The 22,628-nt window shown below is 39.3% G+C and overlaps 1 protein-coding gene across 1 annotated transcript; it reads right to left on the bottom strand.

Moving 5' to 3' along the window:
* Window positions 1-21,202: 21,202 nt before the first annotated feature.
* On the bottom strand, window positions 21,203-22,261 carry LOC122907648 (olfactory receptor 1G1). Its single transcript, XM_044250460.1, has one exon. The coding sequence runs from the start codon at window positions 22,145-22,147 to the stop codon at window positions 21,203-21,205; it is 945 nt and encodes a 314-aa protein (XP_044106395.1). The 5' UTR covers window positions 22,148-22,261.
* Between the last annotated feature and the right edge of the window lie 367 nt (window positions 22,262-22,628).

The following is a 22,628-nucleotide window of genomic DNA, read 5'->3' as shown; positions in this document are numbered from 1 at the left end:
TTTTGTGCTCCATTGCTCTGCCGCTTGCCGGCAGCCGGCCCCTCCCCCCCAGGGTCTATCTTCCCGTCGCTTTGGATTCACTTCTCTGCCAGTCCTACCTTTCAGAAAGTGGTTGTTTTTCTGTTTCTAGAATTGCTGTTCTTCTTCTCTTCGATCTGCCGATGGATTTGCAGGTGTTTGCAATCTTTAGATAAGCTCTCTAGCTGATCTCCTGCTAGCTGAAGTAGTCTCAGCCAGCTACTCTCCGCCATCTTGACTCCTCCCCGTGATTAATTCTTTTAATGTACTGTTGGATCCTATTGGCTAGTATTTTGGAGAGAATTTTTGCATCCATGCTCATCAAGGATATTGGTCTGTAATTCTTTTTGGTGTTGTCTTTGCCTGGTTTTGGAATCAAGGTAATTCTGGCCTCATAAAATGAGTTTTGAAGTTTCCCTTCCTTGTCTATTTTTTGGAACCATTTCAGGAGAGTAAAATTTTTCTTTAAATGCTTGGTAGAATTCCCCTGGAAGCCATCTGGCCCTGGGCTCTTGTTTGTTGGGAGATTTTTGATGACTGCTGACTGCTTCAATCTCCTCACTGGTTATGGGTCTTTCAGGTTTTCTCTTTCTTCCTTGTTTCTATTTCTTCCTGTTCAGATTTGATAGTTTATATGTCTCTGGGAATGCATCCATTTCTCTCAGATTGTCTAATTTGCTGGTGTATAGTTGCTCATAATGTGTTCTTATAATTGTTTTTTATTTCTTTGGTGTTGGTTGGGATCTTTCCTCTTTCATTCATGATTTTATTAATTTGGGCCCTTTCTCTTTTTTTGCTAAGTCTGACCAGGGGGTTTTCAATCCTCATAATTCCTTCAAAGAACCACCTCCTAGTTTTGTTGATCTGTTCTGTTGTTATTTTGGTTTCTATTTCATTGATTTCTACTCTGATCTTTATTATTTCTCTTCTCCTGCTGGGCTTATGATTTCTTTGCTATTCTTTCTCCACCTCCTTTAGTTAGTGTTAGGTTGTGTAGTTGACACTTTTCTTGTTTCTTGAGAAAGGCTTGTACTGCTATATACTTTCCTCTCAGGACTGCCTTTTCTGTGTCCCAAAGATTTTGAACAGTTGTGTTTTCATTTTCATTTGTATCCATGTATTCCTTTAATTTCCTGGCCCATTTATTCTTTAGTTAGATGCTCTTTAGCCTCCATGTATTTGAGTTCTTTACAAATTCTCTCTTGTGGTTGAGTTTGAGTTTCAAAGCCCTGTGGCCTGAAAATATGCAGGGAATGATCCCAGTCTTTTGCTACCAGTTGAGACCTGATTTGTGACTCAGGATGTGATCTATTCTGGTGAATGTTCTATGTGCACTAGAGAAGAATGTGTATTTTATTTCTTTGGGATGGAATGTTCTGAATATATCTGTGATGTCCATCTGGTCCAGCATGTCATTTAAAGCCTTTATTTCCTTGTTGATCTTTTGCTTAGATGATCTGTCCATTTCAGTGAGGGGGTTGTTAAAGTCCCCTACTATTGTATTATTGCCAACGTGTTTCTTTGATTTGGCTGTTAATTGGTTTATATAACTCGCTGCTCCCATGTTAGGGGCATAGGTATTTAAGATTGTTTGATCTTCTTGTTGGACAGACCCTTTAAGTATAATATAGTGTCCTTCCTCATCTCTTATTACAGTTTTTGGCTTAAAATGTAATTTATCTGCTATAAGAATTGCTACCCTGGCTTTCTTTTGATGTCTGTTAGCATAGTAAAATTTTTTTCACCCCCTCACTTTAAATCTGGAGATATCTTTGGGTCTAAAATGAGTTTCTTGCCAATAGCATATTGATGGGTCTTATTGTTTTTTTATCCATTCTGATACATTGTGTCTTTTGATTGGGGCATTTAGCCCATTTACATTCAGGGTCACTATTGAAGATATGAACTTAGTGCCATTGTATTGCCTGTAAGGTGACTATTACTGTATATTGTCTTTATTCATTTCTTTTCTCTTATTTTTCATCTCTCTTTTTGGTTAGAGGACCCCTTTCACTATTTCCTGTAGGGCTGGTTTGGTGTTTGCAAATTCTTTTAGTTTTTGTTTGTCCTGGAAGTTTTTATCTCTCCTTCTATTTTCAATGACAGCCTAGCTGGATATAATATTCTTGACTGCATATTTTTCTCATTTTGTGCTCTGAATATATCATGCCAGTCCTTTCTGGCCTGCTAGGCCTCTGTGGATAGGTCTGATGTCAATCTAATATTTCTACCATTGTATGTTACAGACCTCTTGTCCTAAGCTACTTTTAGGATTTTCTCTTTGTTGTTGAAACTTGTAAGCTTTTACTCCTAGATGATAGGGTGACCTATTTTTATTGATTTTTGAAGGGGTTCTCTGTGCCTTCTGGATTTTGATTCTTGTTCTCCTCACCAAGTTAGGGAAATTCTCTATAATAATTTGCTTCAATATATGTTCTGTCCTGCCCCCTCTCTTCTTCTTCTGGTATCCCAATTATTCTAATATTATTTCATCTTATGGTATCACTTATCTCTCGAATTTTCCCCTCTTGGTCCAGTAGTTGTTTATCTCTCTGTTTCTCAGCTTCTTTATTCTCCTTCATTTGGTCTTCTATATCACTAATTCTCTCTTCTGCCTCATTTATCCTAGCAGTAAGAGCCTCCCATTTTGATTGCCACCCCATTAATAGCTTTTTTGATTTCAACTTGGTTAGATTTTAGTACTTTTATTTTTCCAGAAAGGGATCTTATTTCTCCAGAAAGGGATTCTCTACTATTTTCCATGCCTTTTTTGAGCCCAGCTAGCACCTTGATAATTGTCATTCTGAACTAGTTTTGACATCTTACTAATGTCCATATTGATTAGGTCCCTAGCCATTGGTACTGCCTCTTGTTCTTCTTTTTTTTTTTTTGAGGTGAGTTTTCCTGCCTTGTCATTTTATCCAGATAAGAATAGATGAATGAGAGAACAATATACTAAAAGAGTATCAATGACCCCATAAAAACATACTCTAACTAAATCAGAGGACACCCAAAACCAGGGGAAGAAGAAAGGAGGGGGTATGTGTGTATATATATAAATAAATATATATATATATATATATATATATATATATATATATATACACACACACATGCATACACACATTAGACAGGTGAATAGGACACCTTGGTTTTGGGTGTATTTTGGTCTGTTAGAGTAAACTGCCTCCCAAAATTTTAAAGAAAAAAAGAAAGAAAAACTTATATATATACAAAATAAGGATAAACATGATGAAGGGATGGAAAATGACTGTAAGATGAAAATGAAAAAAGATTCTAAAAAAGTAATTGATAAGGTAAGAAATTGGTTGAAAAAAGAAAAAAGGAGGAGAGAATGTGATCAGGCTGGAGGCTAGAACATGTGCTAGGTTTAGGATATATTTTGATTTGTTAGAAGAAACTGTATCCTCCAGTTTTTTTTAAAGGTTTTATTTATTTATTTGACAGACAGAGATCACAAGTAGGTAGAGAGGCAGACAGAGAGAGAGAGGAGGAAACAGGCTCCCTGCAGGGCAGAGAGCCCGATGTGGAGCTTGATCCCAGGACCCTGGGATCATGACCTAAACCTAAGGCAGAGACTTAACCCACTGAGCCACCCAGGCGCCCCAGTATCCCAAAATTTTAAAGAAAAACCCACATGTATACAAAAAATAAGGTTAAATACAATGAATATGACTATAAAAATGAAAATTAAAATGGAGTTTTTAAAAATGGTATCCATAAGATAAAATAGTTTAAAAGGTTAAAATAGGAAAGAGGAAAAAATTTAAAAATAGAATAAGAAAAAAATAAAACTTAAAAAATTTAACTTTGAAAGACTAAATAATCATGAGAAAAGAGCCATGAAGTCTATGTGTTGCTTTCCCCTAGCTCTGGAGTTTTCCATAGTTGTCATTGATAGGAGAACTTGGTCTTGGCTGGATGTTCTTGCTAATCTCCTGGGAGAGGGGTTTGTTGCAGTGATTCTCAAATGTCTTTGCCTGAGGTGAGGTGTCTTTGCACTGCCCTTGCCAGGGGCCAGGCTAAGTAATCTACTCAGTTTTGCTCTCAGGAGCTTTTCCCCCCTGAATGCTATCTGAATCACTTTGGAGGACAGGAATGAAAATGGCAGCCTCCCAATCTCTAGCCAGAGGAGCTGAGAGCTCAGAGTTCTGCTCCCCAGTGCACCCTCAGAGGAAAAACAGTCAATTCCTCCTATCTCCCTGGTCTCTGCCCACACTCCATGCTCACCCAGCCTGTGACTGAGTATTTCTATCCCTGGCACAGAGCCCTATTTGGAGTCTCCAAACCCAGAGGATTCCTGCAGCATATTCCCATGTCACTCTCCCAGGGGAGGAAAGTGAGTCTCCCCAGATCTGCCACTTGTGGGGGTCCCTGCACAAAGAGCAGTGGCCTGATTGTGCCTTGGATCACAGATTAAGGTAACCCCTAGCTGAGAGACATTCCTTGGCTCTGTCTTTGCAGCTGGCTTTCCCAAAGCTATACCTGGGAGCTCTGCCACACTGAGACACTCCTGGTCTTTCTGTGACCATTCGGGTCCTGAGACCACACTGTCCCTGTAAGGGCTCTAACCCACTTAGCCTCTGGAGCGATGTCCCTCAGTGGAGCAGACTTCTCTACTGATTTTGTGCTCCACTGCTCCACTGCTTGCCGGGAGCTGGCCCCTCCCCCCGCATTCTCTCTTCCTGTATATCGCCTCAGATTCACTTCTCTGCATGACTTACCTTCCAGAAACTGGTCACTTTTCTGTTCCTAGAATCGTGGCTATTCTTCTCCTTAATCTCCTGTTAAGTTTGTAGGTGTTCAGAATAATTTGATAGCTATCTAGCTGAATTCCTGGGACCCAACAAACTTTAGGTGTCCTATGCCTCTGCCATTTTGCTCCTCCCTCCAGCAAGTGTACTCTTTAATACCCATCACCCATTTAGCCTGTTCCCCATTATAAAATTCCACCACACACATATACACACCACTTTTTCTTTACCCCTTCATCAGGTGGTGAACATTTGGGCTCTTTTCATAATTGGCTGTTGTTGATAATGCTGCTATAAACATTGGGGTACATGTGTCCCTCAAATCACTATTTTTGTATCCTTTGGATAAATACCTAGTAATGCAATTACAGGGTCATAGGGTAGTTCTATTACGTTTTTGAGGAACCTCTATACTATTTTCCAGAGTGACTGCACCAGTTTGCATTCCTACCAAAAGTGTAAGACGGTTTCCCTTTCTCTGCATCCTTGCCCACATCTGTTGTTTCCTGAGTTGTTCATTTGAGCAATTCTGTCAGGTGTGAGGTGTTATCTTATTGTGGTTTTGATTTGTATTTCCCTGATAATGAGTGATGTTCAGCATTTTCCCATGCGTCTATTAACCATTTGTATGTCTTCTTTGGAGAAATGTTTCTTCATGTCTTCTGCCCATTTAACTGGATGATTTACATTCTGGGTGCTGATTTTGATAAGCTATTAACAGACTCTGCATACTTGCCTTTTATCTGATACATCATTTGCAAATATCTTCTCCCATTCTGTCTGTTGCCTTTTAGTTTTACTGTTTCCTTCATTGTGCAGAGGCTTTTTATCCTGAAGAGGCCCCACTAGTTTATTTTTGCCTTGTCTCTAAAGACACATCTAGTTAGAAGTTGCTGCAGCTAAGGTAAAAAATGTTGCTACTTGTTTCCTTCTCTAGGATTTTGATGGATTCAGTCTCACATTTAGGTCTTTTTGTATGGTGTAGGAAAGTAGTCCGTTTTTATTCCTCTCCATGTCATTGTCCAGTTTTCCCAACACCATTTGTTGAAGAGACTTTTTTTTTTTTTTTTTACTTTGGGTACTCTTTCCTGATATGTTGAATATTAGTTGACCATATAGCTGTGGGTCCATTTCTGGGTTCTCTATTCTGTTCCATTGATCTACGTGACTATTTTTGTGCCAGTACCATATTTTTATTTATTTTTAAAATGATTTTATCTATTTATTTGACATAGGGAGAGAGAGAGAGAGAGAGAGAGAGAGAGAGAGAGAAGAAGCAGGGGGACTGGCAGGCAGAGAGAGAGGGAGAAGCAGGCTCCCCACTGAGCAGTGAGCCCGACATGAGGCTCTATCCCAGGATGTGGGATCATGACATGAGCCAAAAGAAGATGCTTAACTGACTGAGCCAAACAGGCGCCCCTGTGACAGTACCATACTGTCATGATGATTACAGCTTTGTAAAACAGCTAGAAGTCTGGAATTGTGATGCCTCTCACTTTACTTTCATTTTTCAGTATAAGTTTGGCCAATTGGGAGTCTTTTCTGGTTCCATACAAATTATAGGATTATTTGTATCCAGCTCTGTGAAAAATGGTGTTATTTTGATTAGGATTGCATTGAAAGTGCAGATTACTCTGGGAAGCATAGACATTTTTTAAAATTTATTTTTTATTTATTTTCAGCATAACAGTATTATTTTTTCACCACCCCAGTGCTCCATGCAATCCATGCCCTCTCTAATACCCACCACCTGGTACCCCAACCTCCCACCACACCGCCACTTCAAACTCCTCAGATTGTTTTTCAGAGTCCATAGTCTCTCATGGTTCACCTCCCTTTCCAATTTCCCCCAACTGCCTTCTCCTCTCTAACTCCCCATGTCCTCCATGCTATTTGTTATGCTCCATAAATAAGTGAAACCATATGATAATTGACACTCTCTGCTTTACTTATTTCATTCAGCATAATATCTTTCAGTCCCGTCCATGTTGCTACAAAAGTTGGGTATTCGTCCTTTCTGATGGAGGCATAATACTACATAGTGTATATGGACCACATCTTCCTTATCCATTCGTCCGTTGAAGGGCATCTTGGTTCATTCCACAGTTTGGCGACCTTGGCCATTGCTGCTATAAACATTGGGGTACAGATGGCCCTTCTTTTCACAACATCTGTATCTTTGTGGTAAATACCCAGGAGTGCAATTGCAGGGACATAGGGAAGTTCTATTTTTAATTTCTTGAGGAATCTCCTCACTGCTATCCAAAGAGGCTGCACCAACTTGCATTCCTACCAACAGTGGAAGAGGGTTCCCCTTTCTCCACATCCCCTCCAACACATGTTGTTTCCTGTCTTGTTAATTTTGGCCATTCTAACTGGTGTAAGGTGATACCTCAATGTGGTTTTAATTTGAATCTCCCTGATGGCTAGTGATGATGAACATTTTTTCATGTGTCTGATACCATTTGTATGTCTTCATTGGAGAAGTGTCTGTTCATATCTTCTGCCCATTTTTTGATGTGTTTGCCTGTTTCGTGTGTGTTGAGTTTGAGGAGTTCATTATAGATCCTGGATATCAACCTTTTGTCTGTACTGTCATTTGCAAATATCTTCTCCCATTCCGTGGGTTGCCTCTTTGTTTTGTTGACTGTTTCCTTTGCTGTGCAGAAGCTTTTGATTTTGATGAAGTCCCAAAAGTTTATTTTCACTTTTGTTTCCTTTGCCTTTGGGGACATATCTTGAAAGAGTAGAGAGCCCAGATATGGACCCTCAACTCTATGGTCAATTAATATTCGACAAAACAGGAAAAAATATACAGTGGAAAAAAGACAGTCTCTTCAATAAATGGTGCTGGGAAAACTGGACAGGTATAAGTAGAAGAATGAAACTCGACCATTTTCTTACACCGTACACAAAGATCAACTCAAAATGGATAAAAGACCTCAACATGAGACAGGAATCCATCAGAATCCTAGAGGAGAACATAGGTAGCAATCTCTTCAATATCAGCCACAGCAAATTCTTTCAAGAACAGCATCCTTCTAAAGAATGAATGGGTCAACCGGGAAATTAAAGAAGAACTGAAAAAAATCATGGAAACAAATGATAATGAAAATACAACGGTTCAAAATCTGTGGGACACAACAAAGGCAGTACTGAGAGGAAAATATATAGTGGTACAAGCTTTTCTCAAGAAACAAGAAAGATCTCAGGTACACAACCTAACCCTACACCTAAAGGAGCTGGAGAAAGAACAAGAAAGAAACCCTAAGCCCAGCAGGAGAAGAGAAATCATAAAGATAGGAACAGAAATCTATGAAATAGAAACCAAAAAAAACAATAGAACAAATCAACCAAACTAGGAGCTGGTTCTTTGAAAGAATTAATAAAATTGATAAACCCTTGGCCAGATTTATCAAAAAGAAAAGAGAAAGGACCCAAATAAATAAAATCATGAATGAAAGAGGAGAGATCATAACTAACACCAAAGAAATACAAACTATTATAAGAACATACTATGAGCAACTCTACGCCAACAAATTTGACAATCTGGAAGAAATGGATGCATTCCTAGGAACATATAAACTACCAAAATTGAACCAGGAAGAAATAGAAAGCCTGAACAGACCCATAACCAGTAAGGAGATTGAAACAGTCATCAAAAATCTCCAAACAAATAAAAGCCCAGGGCCAGATGGCTTCCCGGGGGAATTCTACCAAACATTTAAAGAAAAACTAATTCCTATTCTCCTGAAACTGTTCCAAAAAATAGAAATGGAAGGAAAACTCCGAAACTCATTTTATGAGGCCAGCATCACCTTGATCCCAAAACCAGACAAGGATCCCATCAAAAAAGAGAGCTATAGACCAATATCCTTGATGAACACAGAGGCGAAAATTCTCACCAAAATACTAGCCAATAGGATTCAACAATACATTAAAAGGATTATTCACCACGACCAAGTGGGATTTATCCCAGGGCTGCAAGGTTGGTTCAACATCCGCAAAGCAGTCAATGTGATACAACACATCAATAAAAGAAAGAACAAGAACCATATGATACTCTCAATAGATGCTGAAAAAGCATTTGACAAAGTACAGCATCCCTTCCTGATCAAAACTCTTCAAAGTGTAGGGATAGAGGGCACATACCTCAATATCATCAAAGCCATCTATGAAAAACCCACTGCAAATATCATTCTCAATGGAGAAAAACTGAAAGCTTTTCCACTAAGGTCAGGAACACGGCAGGGATGTCCATTATCACCACTGCTATTCAACATAGTACTAGAAGTCCTAGCCTCAGCAATCAGACAACAAAAGGAAATTAAAGGCATCCAAATCGGCAAAGAAGAAGTCAAATTATCACTCTTCGCAGATGATATGATACTCTGCGTGGAAAACCCAAAAGACTGCACTCCAAAACTGCTAGAACTTGTACAGGAATTCAGTAAAGTGTCAGGATATAAGATCAATGCACAGAAATCAGTTGCACTTCTCTACACCAACAACAAGACAGAAGAAAGAGAAATTAAGGAGTCAATCCCATTTACAATTGCACCCCAAACCATAAGATACCTAGGAATAAACCTAATCAAAGAGGCTAAGAATCTATACTCAGAAAACTATAAAGTACTCATGAAAGAAATTGAGGAAGACACAAAGAAATGGAAAAATGTTCCATACTCCTGGATTGGAAGAATAAATATTGTGAAAATGTCTATTCTACCTGAAGCAATCTACACATTTAATGCAATTCCTATCAAAGTACCATCCATCTTTTTCAAAGAAATGGAACAAATAATTTTAAAATTTATATGGAACCAGAAAAGACCTCGAATAGCCAAAGGGATATTGAAAAACAAAGCCAAAGTTGGTGGCATCACAATTCCGGACTTCAAGCTTTATTACAAAGCTGTCATCATCAAGACAGCATGGTACTGGCACAAAAACAGACACATAGACCAATGGAACAGAATAGAGAGCCCAGAAATAGACCCTCAACTCTATGGTCAACTAATCTTTGACAAAGCAGTAAAGAATGTCCAATGGAAAATAGACAGCCTCTTCAATAAATGGTGTTGGGAAAATTGGACAGCCACGTGCAGAAAAATGAAATTGGACCATTTCCTTACACCACACACAAAAATAGATTCAAAATGGATTAAGAACCTCAATGTGAGAAAGGAATCCATCAAAATCCTTGAGGAGAACACAGGCAGCAACCTCTTCGACCTCAGCCACAGCAACATCTTCCTCGGAACATCTCCAAAGGCAAGGGAAGCAAAGGCAAAAATGAACTTTTGGGATTTCATCAAAATCAAAAGCTTTTGCACAGCAAAGGAAACAGTTAACAAAACCAAAACACAACTGACAGAATGGGAGAAGATATTTGCAAACGACATATCAGATAAAGGATTAGTGTCCAAAATCTATAAAGAACTTAACAAACTCAACACCCTAAGAACAAATAATCCAATCAAGAAATGGGCAGAGGACATGAACAGACGTTTCTGCAAAGAAGACATCCAGATGGCCAACAGACTCATGGAAAAGTGCTCCATATCACTCGGCATCAGGGAAATACAAATCAAAACCACAATGAGATATCACCTCACACCAGTCAGAATGGCTAAAATCAACAAGTCAGGAAATGAGAGATGCTGGCGAGGTTGCGGAGAAAGGGGAACCCTCCTACACTGTTGGTGGGAATGCAAGCTGGTGCAACCACTCTGGAAAACAGCATGGAGGTTCCTCAAAATGTTGAAAATAGAACTGCCCTATGACCCAGCAATTGCACTACTGGGAATTTACCCTAAAGATACAAACGTAGTGATCCAAAGGGGCATGTGCACCCAAATGGTTATAGCAGCAATGTCCACAATAGCCAAACTATAGAAAGAACCTAGCTGTCCATCCACAGATGAATGGATCAAGAAGATGTGGTATATATACACAATGGAATACTATGCAGCCATCAAAAGAAACGAAATCTTGCCATTTGCGACAACATGGATAGAACTAGAGTGTATCATGCTTAGCGAAATAAGTTAAGCGGAGAAAACAAATATCATATGATCATCCTGATATGAGGAAGTGGTGATGCAACATAGGGGCTTTAGTGGGTAGGAGAAGAATCCATGAAACAAGATGGGATAGGGAGGGAGACAAATCATAAGTGACACTTAATCTCACGAAAGAAAGTGTGTGTTGCTGGGGGGAAGGGGGTTGGGAGAAGGGGGGTAGGGTTATGGACATTGGGGAGGGTATGTGCTTTTGGGTAAATTGGAAGGGGAGGTGAACCATGAGAGACTATGGACTCTGAAAAACAATCTGAGGGGTTTGAAGTGGTGGGGGGTGGGAGGTTGGGGTACCAGGTGGTGGGTATTATAGAGGGCACAGCTTGCATGGAGCACTGGGTGTGGTGAAAAAATAATGAATACTGTTTTTCTGAAAATAAATAAATTGGGGAAAAAAAAGAGGATTCTCCAGCAGATGGCCTTCAGACTTCATCTGCACCATTGGCTTTCCTGGATCTGCAGCATGCTGGCCAACACTGCAAATTTTGGACTTGCTAGACTCTATAATTACATGAGCCAACTCCTTATAATAAATCTTTCTATAATTACAAAAAAAAAACCTAGATATCCATCAACAGATGAAAGGATTAAGAAGAGGTGGTATATATATATATATATATATATATATATATATATATATATACACAATGGAATTCTATGCAGCCATCAAAAGAAATGAAATCTTGCCATTTGTGACGACATGGATGGAACTAGAGGGTATTATGCTTAGCGAAATAAGTCAATCGGAGAAAGACAACTGTCATATGATCTCCTTGATATGATGAAGTTGAGAGGCTAAGTGGAGGGGGGTTGGGGAGTAGGGAAGGAAAAAATGAAACAAGATGGGATCGGGAGGGAAACAAACCATAAGAGACTCTTAATCTCACAAAACAAACTGAAGTTTGCCAGGGAGAGGGGATAGGGAGAGGATGGTTGGGATATGGATTTTGGGGAAGGTATGTGCTATGTATGGTGAGTGCTGTGAAGTGTGTAAACCTGGCGATTCACAGACCTGTACCCCTGGGGCTAGTAATACATTACATATTAATAAAAAATAATTTAAAAAAATTCTTGATTGAATTTTTAATTCAATCTCTTTTTTTTAATTCTTTTTTTTTCTTTCTTTCTTTTTGAACCTCTTTTTATCCCCAAATCAGAAGAGATCCCAATCAGAAGAGATTGGGAGATCCCAATCAGAAGAGATCCCAATCAGAGGAGATCCCTCACCCAATCGTGAGGGGGGAGAAATCCCCCCTCACGATTTGGGATCTCTTCTGATTTGGTTAAAGCATATTTTCCTGGGATTGTTGCCACCCTTTTAGTATTTTACTTGCTCCTTCATATACTCTTAGCTGGACAAAATGACAAGGCGGAAAAATTCACAACAAAAAAAAGAACAAGAGGCAGTACCGAAGGCTAGGGACCTAATCAATACAGACATTGGTAATATGTCAGATCTAGAGTTCAAAATGACAATTCTCAAGGTTATAGCCGGGCTTGAAAAAGGCATGGAAGATATTAGAGAAACCCTCTCCAGAGATATAAAAGCCCTTTCTGGAGAAATAAAAGAACTAAAATCTAACCAAGTTGAAATCAAAAAAGCTATTAATGAAGTTCAATCAAAAATGGAGGCTCTCACTGCTAGGATAAATGACACAGAAGAAAGAATTAGCGATAGAGAAGACCAAATGACAGAGAATAAAGAAGCTGAGCAAAAGAGAGACAAACGCTACTGGATCATGAGGGGAGAATTCGAGAGATGAGTGACACCATAAGACGAAACAACATTAGAATAATTGGGATTCCAGAAGAAGAAGAAAGAGAGAGGGGAGCAGAAGGTATACTGGAGAGAATTATTGGGGAAAATTTCCCCAATATGGCAAAGGGAACGAGCATCAAAATTCAGGAGGTTCAGAGAACGCCCCTCAAAATCAATAAGAATAGGCCCACACCCCGTCACCTAATAGTAAAATTTACAAGCCTTAGTGACAAAGAGAAAATCCTGAAAGCAGCCCGGGAAAAGAAGTCTGTAACATACAATGGTAAAAGTATTAGATTGGCAGCTGACTTATCCACAGAGACCTGGCAGGCCAGAAAGAGCTGGCATGATATTTTCAGAGCACTAAACGAGAAAAACATGCAGCCAAGAATACTATATCCAGCTAGGCTATCATTGAAAATAGAAGGAGAGATTAAAAGCTTCCAGGAAAAACAAAAACTGAAAGAATTTGCAAACACCAAACCAGCTCTACAGGAAATACTGAAAGGGGTCCTCTAAGCAAAGAGAGAGCCTACAAGTGGTAGATCAGAAAGGAACAGAGACAATATACAGTAACAGTCACCTTACAGGCAATACAATGGCACTAAAATCATATCTCTCAATAGTTACCCTGAATGTTAATGGGCTAAATGCCCCAATCAAAAGACACAGGGTATCAGAATGGATAAAAAAACAAAACCCATCTATATGTTGCCTCCAAGAAACTCATTTTAAACCCGAAGACACCTCCAGACTTAAAGTGAGGGGGTGGAAAAGAATTTACCATGCTAATGGACATCAGAAAAAAGGAGGAGTGGCAATCCTTATATCAGATCAATTAGATTTTAAGCCAAAGACTATAATAAGAGATGAGGAAGGACACTATATCATACTCAAAGGGTCTGTCCAACAAGAAGATCTAACAATTTTAAATATATATGCCCCCAACGTGGGAGCAGCCAACTACATAAACCAATTAATAACAAAATCAAAGAAACACATCAACAATAATACAATAATAGTAGGGGACTTTAACACTCCCCTCACTGAAATGGACAGATCATCCAAGCAAAAGATCAACAGGGAAATAAACGCCTTAAATGATACACTGGATGAGATGGACATCACAGATATATTCAGAACATTTCATCCCAAAGCAACAGAATACACACTCTGCTCTAGTGCATATCTCCAGAATAGATCACATCCTCGGTCCTAAATCAGGACTCAACCGATATCAAAAGATTGGGATCATTCCCTGCATATTTTCAGACCACAATGCTCTGAAGCTAGAACTCAACCACAAGAGGAAGTTTGGAAAGAACGCAAAGACATGGAGACTAAACAGCATCCTTCTAAAGAATGAATGGGTCAACCGGGAAATTAAAGAAGAATTGAAAAAAATCATGGAAACAAATGATAATGAAAATACAACGGTTCAAAATCTGTGGGACACAACAAAGGCAGTCCTGAGAGGAAAATATACAGTGGTACGAGCCTTTCTCAAGAAACAAGAAAGATCTCAGGTACACAACCTAACCCTACACCTAAAGGAGCTGGAGAAAGAACAAGAAAGAAACCCTAAGCCCAGCAGGAGAAGAGAAATCATAAAGATCAGAGCAGAAATCAATGAAATAGAAACCAAAAAAACAATAGAACAAATCAACAAAACTAGGAGCTGGTTCTTTGAAAGAATTAATAAAATTGATAAACCCTTGGCCAGATTTATCAAAAAGAAAAGAGAAAGGACCCAAATAAATAAAATCATGAATGAAAGAGGAGAGATCACAACTAACACCAAAGAAATACAAACTATTATAAGAACATACTATGAGCAACTCTACGCCAACAAATTTGACAATCTGGAAGAAATGGATGTATTCCTAGAAACATATAACCTGCCAAAATTGAACCAGGAAGAAATAGAAAGCCTGAACAGACCCATAACCAGTAAGGAGATTGAAACAGTCATTAAAAATCTCCAAACAAACAAAAGCCCAGGGCCAGACGGCTTCCCGGGGGGATTCTACCATACATTTAAAGAAGAACTAATTCCTATTCTCCTGAAACTGTTCCAAAAAATAGAAATGGAAGGAAAACTCTGAAACTCATTTTATGAGGCCAGCATCACCTTGATCCCAAAACCAGACAAGGATCCCATCAAAAAAGAGAGCTATAGACCAATATCCTTGATGAACACAGAGGCGAAAATTCTCACCAAAATACTAGCCAATAGGATTCAACAATACATTAAAAGGATTATTCACCACGACCAAGTGGGATTTATCCCAGGGCTGCAAGGTTGGTTCAACATCCGCAAAGCAGTCAATGTGATACAACACATCAATAAAAGAAAGAACAAGAACCATATGATACTCTCAATAGATGCTGAAAAAGCATTTGACAAAGTACAGCATCCCTTCCTGATCAAAACTCTTCAAAGTGTAGGGATAGAGGGCACATACCTCAATATCATCAAAGCCATCTATGAAAAACCCACTGCAAATATCATTCTCAATGGAGAAAAACTGAAAGCTTTTCCACTAAGGTCAGGAACACGGCAGGGATGTCCATTATCACCACTGCTATTCAACATAGTACTAGAAGTCCTAGCCTCAGCAATCAGACAACAAAAGGAAATTAAAGGCATCCAAATCGGCAAAGAAGAAGTCACATTATCACTCTTCACAGATGATATGATACTCTGCGTGGAAAACCCAAAAGACTCCACTCCAAAACTGCTAGAACTTGTACAGGAATTCAGTAAGTGTCAGGATATAAGATCAATGCACAGAAATCAGTTGCATTTCTCTACACCAACAACAAGACAGAAGAAAGAGAAATTAAGGAGTCAATCCCATTTACAATTGCACCCCAAACCATAAGATACCTAGGAATAAACCTAACCAAAGAGGCACAGAATCTATTCTCAGAAAACTATAAAGTACTCATGAAAGAAATTGAGGAAGACACAAAGAAATGGAAAAATGTTCCATGCTCCTGGATTGGAAGAATAAATATTGTGAAAATGTCTATGCTACCTAAAGCAATCTACACATTTAATGCAATTCCTATCAAAGTACCATCTATCTTTTTCAAAGAAATGGAACAAATAATTTTAAAATTTATATGGAACCAGAAAAGACCTCGAATAGCCAAAGGGATATTGAAAAACAAAGCCAAAGTTGGTGGCATCACAATTACGGGCTTCACGCTCTATTACAAAGCTGTCATCATCAAGACAGCATGGTACTGGCACAAAAACAGACACATAGACCAATGGAACAGAATAGAGAGCCCAGAAATAGACCCTCAACTCTATGGTCAACTAATCTTTTTTTTTTTTTTAAATTTTATTTATTTATTTGTCAGAGAGAGAGGGAGAGAGAGCAAGCACAGGCAGACAGAAAGGCAGGCAGAGGCAGAGGGAGAAGCAGGGTCCCTGCCGAGCAAGGAGCCCGATGTGGGACTCAATCCCAGGACGCTGGGATCATGACCCGAGCCGAAGGCAGCTGCTTAACCAACTGAGCCACCCAGGCGTCCCTTTGACAAAGCAGGAAAGAATGTCCAATGGAAAAAAGACAGCCTCTTCAATAAATGGTGTTAAGAAAATTGGACAGCCACGTGCAGAAAAATGAAATTGGACCATTTCCTTACACCACACACAAAAATAGACTCAAAATGGATGAGGGACCTCAATGTGAGAAAGGAATCCATCAAAATCCTTGAGGAGAACACAGGCAGCAACCTCTTCGACCTCAGCCGCAGCAATATCTTCCTAGGAACATCGCCAAAGGCAAGGGAAGGAAAGGCAAAAATGAACTATTGGGATTTCATCAAGATCAAAAGCTTTTGCACAGCTAAGGAAACAGTTAACAAAATCAAAAGACAACTGACAGAATGGGAGAAGATATTTGCAAACGACCTATCAGATAAAGGACTAGTGTCCAAAATCTTTAAAGAACTTAACAAACTCAACACCCAAAGAACAAATAATCCAATCAAGAAATGGGCAGAGGACATGAACAGACGTTTCTGCAAAGACGACATCCAGATGGCCAACAGACACATGGAAAAGTGCTCCATATCACTCGGCATCAGGGAAATACAAATCAAAACCACAATGAGATATCACCTCACACCAGTCAGAATGGCTAAAATCAACAAGTCAGGAAATGACAGATGCTGGCGAGGATGCAAGAAAGGGGAACCCTCCTACACTGTTGGTGGGAATGCAAGCTGGTGCAACCACTCTGGAAAACAGCATGGAGGTAGGTTCCTCAAAATGTTGAAAACAGAACTGCCCTAAGATCCAGCAATTGCACTACTGGGTATTTACCCTAAAGATACAAACGTAGTGATCCAAAGGGGCACGTGCACCCAAATGTTTATAGCAGCAATGTCCACAATAGCCAAACTATGGAAAGAACCTAAATGTCCATCCACAGATGAATGGGTCAAGAAGATGTGGTATATATACACAATGGAATACTATGCAGCCATCAAAAGAAACGAAATCTTGCCATTTGCGACTACATGGATGGAACTAGAGCATATCATGCTCAGCGAAATAAGTCAAGTGGAGAAAGACAACTATCATATAATCTCCCTGATATGAGGGAGTGGTGATGCAACATGGGGGCTTAAGTGAGTAGGAGATGAATCCATGAAACAAGATGGGATAGGGAGGGAGACAAACCATAAGTGACTCTTAATCTCACGAAACAAACTGTGGGTTGCTGGGGGAAGGGGGTTGGGAGAAGGGGGGTAGGGTTATGGACATTGGGGAGGGTATGTGCTTTTGTGTAAATTGGAAGGGGAGGCGAACCATGAGAGACTATGGACTCTGAAAAACAATCTGAGGGGTTTGAAGTGGCGGGGGGATGGGAGGTTGGGGTACCAGGTGGTGAGTATTTTAGAGGGCACGGCTTGCATGGAGCACTGGGTGTGGTGAAAAAATAATGAATACTGTTTTTCTGAAAATAAATAAATTGGAATAAAAACATAAATGAAGAACAAACATTGCCTACATTATGCACAACATAGCTGCATATAAACATAAGATATTTGAACCTCATGTCACATTTTTACTTGAATCTTATTCCATTGGAAGAATTCTTTTATAAGCCACACGAAGAGCCTCCAGTGAGCTTTGCAAGCTCCAGAAGAAGGAAGGCCACATCTTCTTTGTTTTACATGTTGATAATGGTTTTGTTGCAACCTTGAAATGCTGTAAATAAAGGAAAAGAAGAAACTTAAAACTCCACCTAGAAAAAAAAAATTTGAAGCAGAAGGAAAACTTCCAGACTCTTTCTATGAAGCCAGCATTACCCTGATCCCCAATCCAGGCATAGACCCTACCAAAAAGGAGAATTTCAGACCAATATCACTGATGAATATGGATGCTAAGATTCTCAACAAGATCCTCGCAAACAGGATCCAACAGCACATTAAAACGGTTATCCACCATGACCAGGTGGGATTCATCCCTGGGCTACAAGTATGGTTCAACATTCGCAAATCAATCAATGTAATACAACAAATTAATATAAGAAGATAGAAGAACCACATGGTCCTCTCAATTGATGCAGAAAAAGCATTTGACAAAATCCAGCATCCGTTCCTGATTAAAACGCTTCAAAGTATAGGGATAGAGGGAACATTCCTGAACTTCATCAAATCTATGTATGAAAGACCCACAGCAAATATCATCCTCAATGGGAAAAAGCTTGCAGCCTTCCCATTGAGATCAGGAACAAGACAAGGATTCCCACTCTCACCACTCTTGTTCAACATAGTATTAGAAGTCCTATCAACAGCAATCAGACAACAGAGAGAAATAAAAGGTATCCAAATTGGCAATGAAGAAGTCAAACTCTCTCTCTTCGCAGATGACATGATTCTTTATATGGAAAACCCAAAAGACTCCACCCCCAAACTATTAGAACCCATACAGCAGTTCAGCAACGTGGCAGGATACAATGTCAATGTACAGAAGTCAGTGGTTTTCTTATACAATAATAATGAAAATACAGAAAGGGAAATTGGAGAATCAGTTCCATTTACTATAGCACCAAGAACCATAAGACACCTGGGAATAAACCTAACCAAAGAGGTAAAGGACCTGAACTCGAGGAACTAATGGACACTCATGAAAGAAATTGAAGAAGACACAAAAAGACCATTCCATGCGCTTGGATAGGAAGAATAAACATTGTTAAAATGTCTATGCTGCCTAGAACAATCTATACTTTTAATGCCATTCTGATCAAAATTCCACCAGTATTCTTCAAAGAGCTGGAGCAAATAATCCAAAAATTGGTATAGAATCAGAAGAGACCCCGAATTGCTAAGGAAATGTTGAAAAACCAAAATAAAACTGGGGGCATCATGTTACCTGATTTCAAGCTTTATTACAAAGCTGTGATCACCAAGACAGCATGGTACTGGCATAAAAACAGACATAGACCAGTGGAACAGAGTAGAGATCCCAGATATGGTCCCTCAACTATGGTCAATTAATCTTCGACAAAACGGGAAAAAATATACAGTGGAAAAAAGACAGTCTCTTCAATAAATGGTGCTGGGAAAACTGGACAGCTATATGTAGAGGAATGAAACTCGACCATTCTCTTACACCATACAGAAAGATAAACTCAAAATGGATAAAAGACCTCAACGTGAGACAGGAATCCATCAGAATTCTGGAGAAGAACATAGGCAGTAATCTCTTTGATATCAGCCACGCATAGACATTTTAACAATGTTTTTTCTTCCAATCCATGAGCATAGAATATTTTTCCATCTCTTTGTGTCTTCCTCAATTTCTTTCCTAAGTGTTCTGTAGTTTCTAGAGCACAGATCCTTTACCTCCTAAGTATCTTAAGGTTTTAGGTGCAATTGTAAGTGGAATTGATTCCTCAATTTTTCTTTCTGGTGCATAATTATTGGTGTATTGAAATGTAACAGATTTCTGTATATTGATTTTGCATCCAGTGACTTTGCTGAATTAATGAATCAGTTCTAGGAATATTTTGTTGGAGTCTTTCAGGTTTTCTACATAAATTATCATGTCATCTCTGAAGAATGAAAGCTTGACTTCTTTGCCAATTTGGATACATTTTATTTCTTTTTGTTTTCTGCTGAGGCTAGGGATTTTAGTACTATATTGAATAACAGTAGTGAGGGTGGACATTGCTGTCATGTTCCTTACCTTAGGAGAAAAGCTCTCAGTTTTTGCTCATTGAGGGTGATATGACCATCATAACATTACCCAGCAAGGGAGCTGGCTATCAACAATTGACTTCTACTGGAGAGCATGTTTTCTACAGTAATCACAACCTAAGTCATTAAGCATGCAACCAGATACTTAAAGGGAAATAGGCAAGAATAAAAAATAACACCCCAGAGTAGCTGTTTATTTTCTTATGGAATATAATTAGTTATGGTGTACCATATTGTACATTTACTTGCCAAAACATTTTTCCGACCTAGCTTTCCAAGTCTTTTTTGGAAATCTTCAACAATAATCAGTATGTTATGAAATATTGGCCTGAGTTGATCTTGGGAGCAATGCAGAACAGTGTGAGCTGTGAACCATATATGTTACGAGCTGGTGATATTGTTCCTCAATGCTATAATAAATAAATTTGAACTTTATTCTATAGGCAGTGTAATGTCACTGGATATTTCTAACAGGGTGGTAATCATATTCAGTGAAGATTAATCTGATTGTGGTGTGCAGAATGGATGGAGTGGGAAAAGATTGGGGACCAAGGAACATTTCAGTGGGGGTTTCAATCATTTAGCTAAGAGACTATGAACTGTCGTTTAAATCATTCTTTCCTGGCACCTAACTGTATGAATGCAACCATGCCAGTGGGGCTCAGCACATATTAATGGTGTCAGGCGCTATGCCAAATTGTAAGAATTGGTGTTGCAAAGATGAAATTGACTTGGAAAAACTTTCCCCAAAGATAAAAATTAAAATTTCTTGTGAAAATTAAGATGTTAAAAGGGATGAAGGTCTTGGTAGCCCGGTAAAATGTTATATCAGGTCTACCTAAGGATTCCATCTTAAGCAAACACTTCCTTCCCAGTCCCAGTTTCTATTCTCTCAGCATGGGGACTTCATAGATATGGGGATTCCCAGTGTCAAAAACAATATTGGTAGGGATCCAAGTCACCAGTGTCATAACATGGTGGGGAAATTGATCTTTCCCTGGAGTTTATTTTTGGCCACATACAATAGCACAACCAGATATTCCCTTATTTTGGTCATGAGCTGTTCCATATCATTTTGAAAGTATTCAGGTATATCCTTTATTATATTTTAAATCTGAATGACTGTGATTTTAGAACATTATAACTGGAAGAAATTAAGCTAATGATATTGGTCTGATGATAGGTATGTTTTGATATAGTCCTATAGCTAAAGCATGAATATTTCAAGTTCATATTACAGATCCTGGAAGTGAGGTCTTCACTTTTTATCCTTCTCTCATTTTTTACTTCTTAATTATGGTGAATACAATTAAGTGGAGACCCCCATATTGGATATGAAGTCAGTATCACAAAGGGGAGTGGATTTTTTTAACCCAAATTAGCTTTCTTAAGGAAGACTTGATGTCTCTGTTCCTCAAACTATAGATAAAAGGATTCAGCACTGGGGTTACCACTGTGTACATGACTGATGCAACTGTGCCCTTCTGTGCTGAGCGGGTTGAAGGAGGACTGAAATAAACACAGAAGGAAGTCCCAAAGAATAGAGAAACTACAGAGAGATGAGAGCTACAAGTGGAAAAAGCTTTCTGCTTCCCCTGAGTTGAGGGGATCTTCAGGATTGTCGAGAAAATATGTGTGTAAGAGATAATCAGGCAAAGTACACAAACCAGGCCTGCGAGACCCCCAATGGTGAAAATTACCAGCTCGTTAATGAAGGGGTCTGTGCAGGACAGACTCAGAAGTGGGTTGATGTCACAGAAGAAGTGTGGGATCTTATGGTCTGCACAAAAGGATAGGCTGTTCATCAAGAGTGTGTGTAGGAGAGAGTGGAGGGCATTCATGATCCAGGATGCAGAAACTAGAAGGACACAGAGCCCAGGGCTCATGACCATGATGTAATGGAGCGGGTGACATATGGCCACATAGCGGTCATAGGCCATGACGGCCAAGAGGAATGCCTCCAACATCACAAACAACATGAAAAAATACAGTTGTGATAGACACCCTGCATATGAAATGACATGATTCTGGATCCATATGTTTGCCAGCATCTTGGGAACTGTGGTTGACATGAAGCAGGCATCAGCAAGAGAGAGGTTGGCCAGGAAGAAGTACATGGGCGTGTGGAGGTAAGCATCAGCAATGATGACCAGAATGATGAGGAGGTTGCCTGCCACTGTGACCAGGTACATGGACAGAAACAGCCCAAAGAGGACTTCCTGTTGTTCTGGTTGCTCAGAAAGCCCCATGAGGTAAAATTCTGAGATGCTGGTCAGGTTTTCCCACCCCATTTGCCTGTAAACAGAAAGCTAGGTTAATAAAATGAAATTGGTAAGCCTTGGTTTGTTAACTCTGAAAATTATGCAGTATTCCAATGTTAATCTTCTAGTGTGAGATGGAATCATATGAAATAGCCAATATTTCACTGCTTAGGACCTACAAAAATGGCAGTTTCATATAGTTCAATTGAGTATTTGCAAATGCCTGTGCTTTCTGCCATGGGAAACCAAAGGTTTGTTTGCAATGGGAAAGAGGTTTCTTTCTTTCTTCCTTTTTTTTTTTTTAAAATATTTTATTTATTTATTTGACAGAAAGAGATTACAAGTAGACAGAGAGGCAGGCAGAGAGAGAGGAAGGGAAGCAGGCTCCCTGCTGAGCAGAAAGCCCGATGCCGGGCTCGATCCCAGGACCCTGGGATCATGACCTGAACTGAAAGCGGAAGCTTTAACCCACTGAGCCACCCAGGCACCCCAAGAAGTTTATTTTTTTAAT

The sequence above is a fragment of the Neovison vison genome, chromosome 5, assembly GCF_020171115.1.
Source record: "Neovison vison isolate M4711 chromosome 5, ASM_NN_V1, whole genome shotgun sequence".
Taxonomy (NCBI): domain Eukaryota; kingdom Metazoa; phylum Chordata; class Mammalia; order Carnivora; family Mustelidae; genus Neogale; species Neogale vison.
The sequence above is the reverse complement of the archived record's forward strand: the minus strand, read 5'-3'. Positions and strand labels throughout refer to the sequence as shown.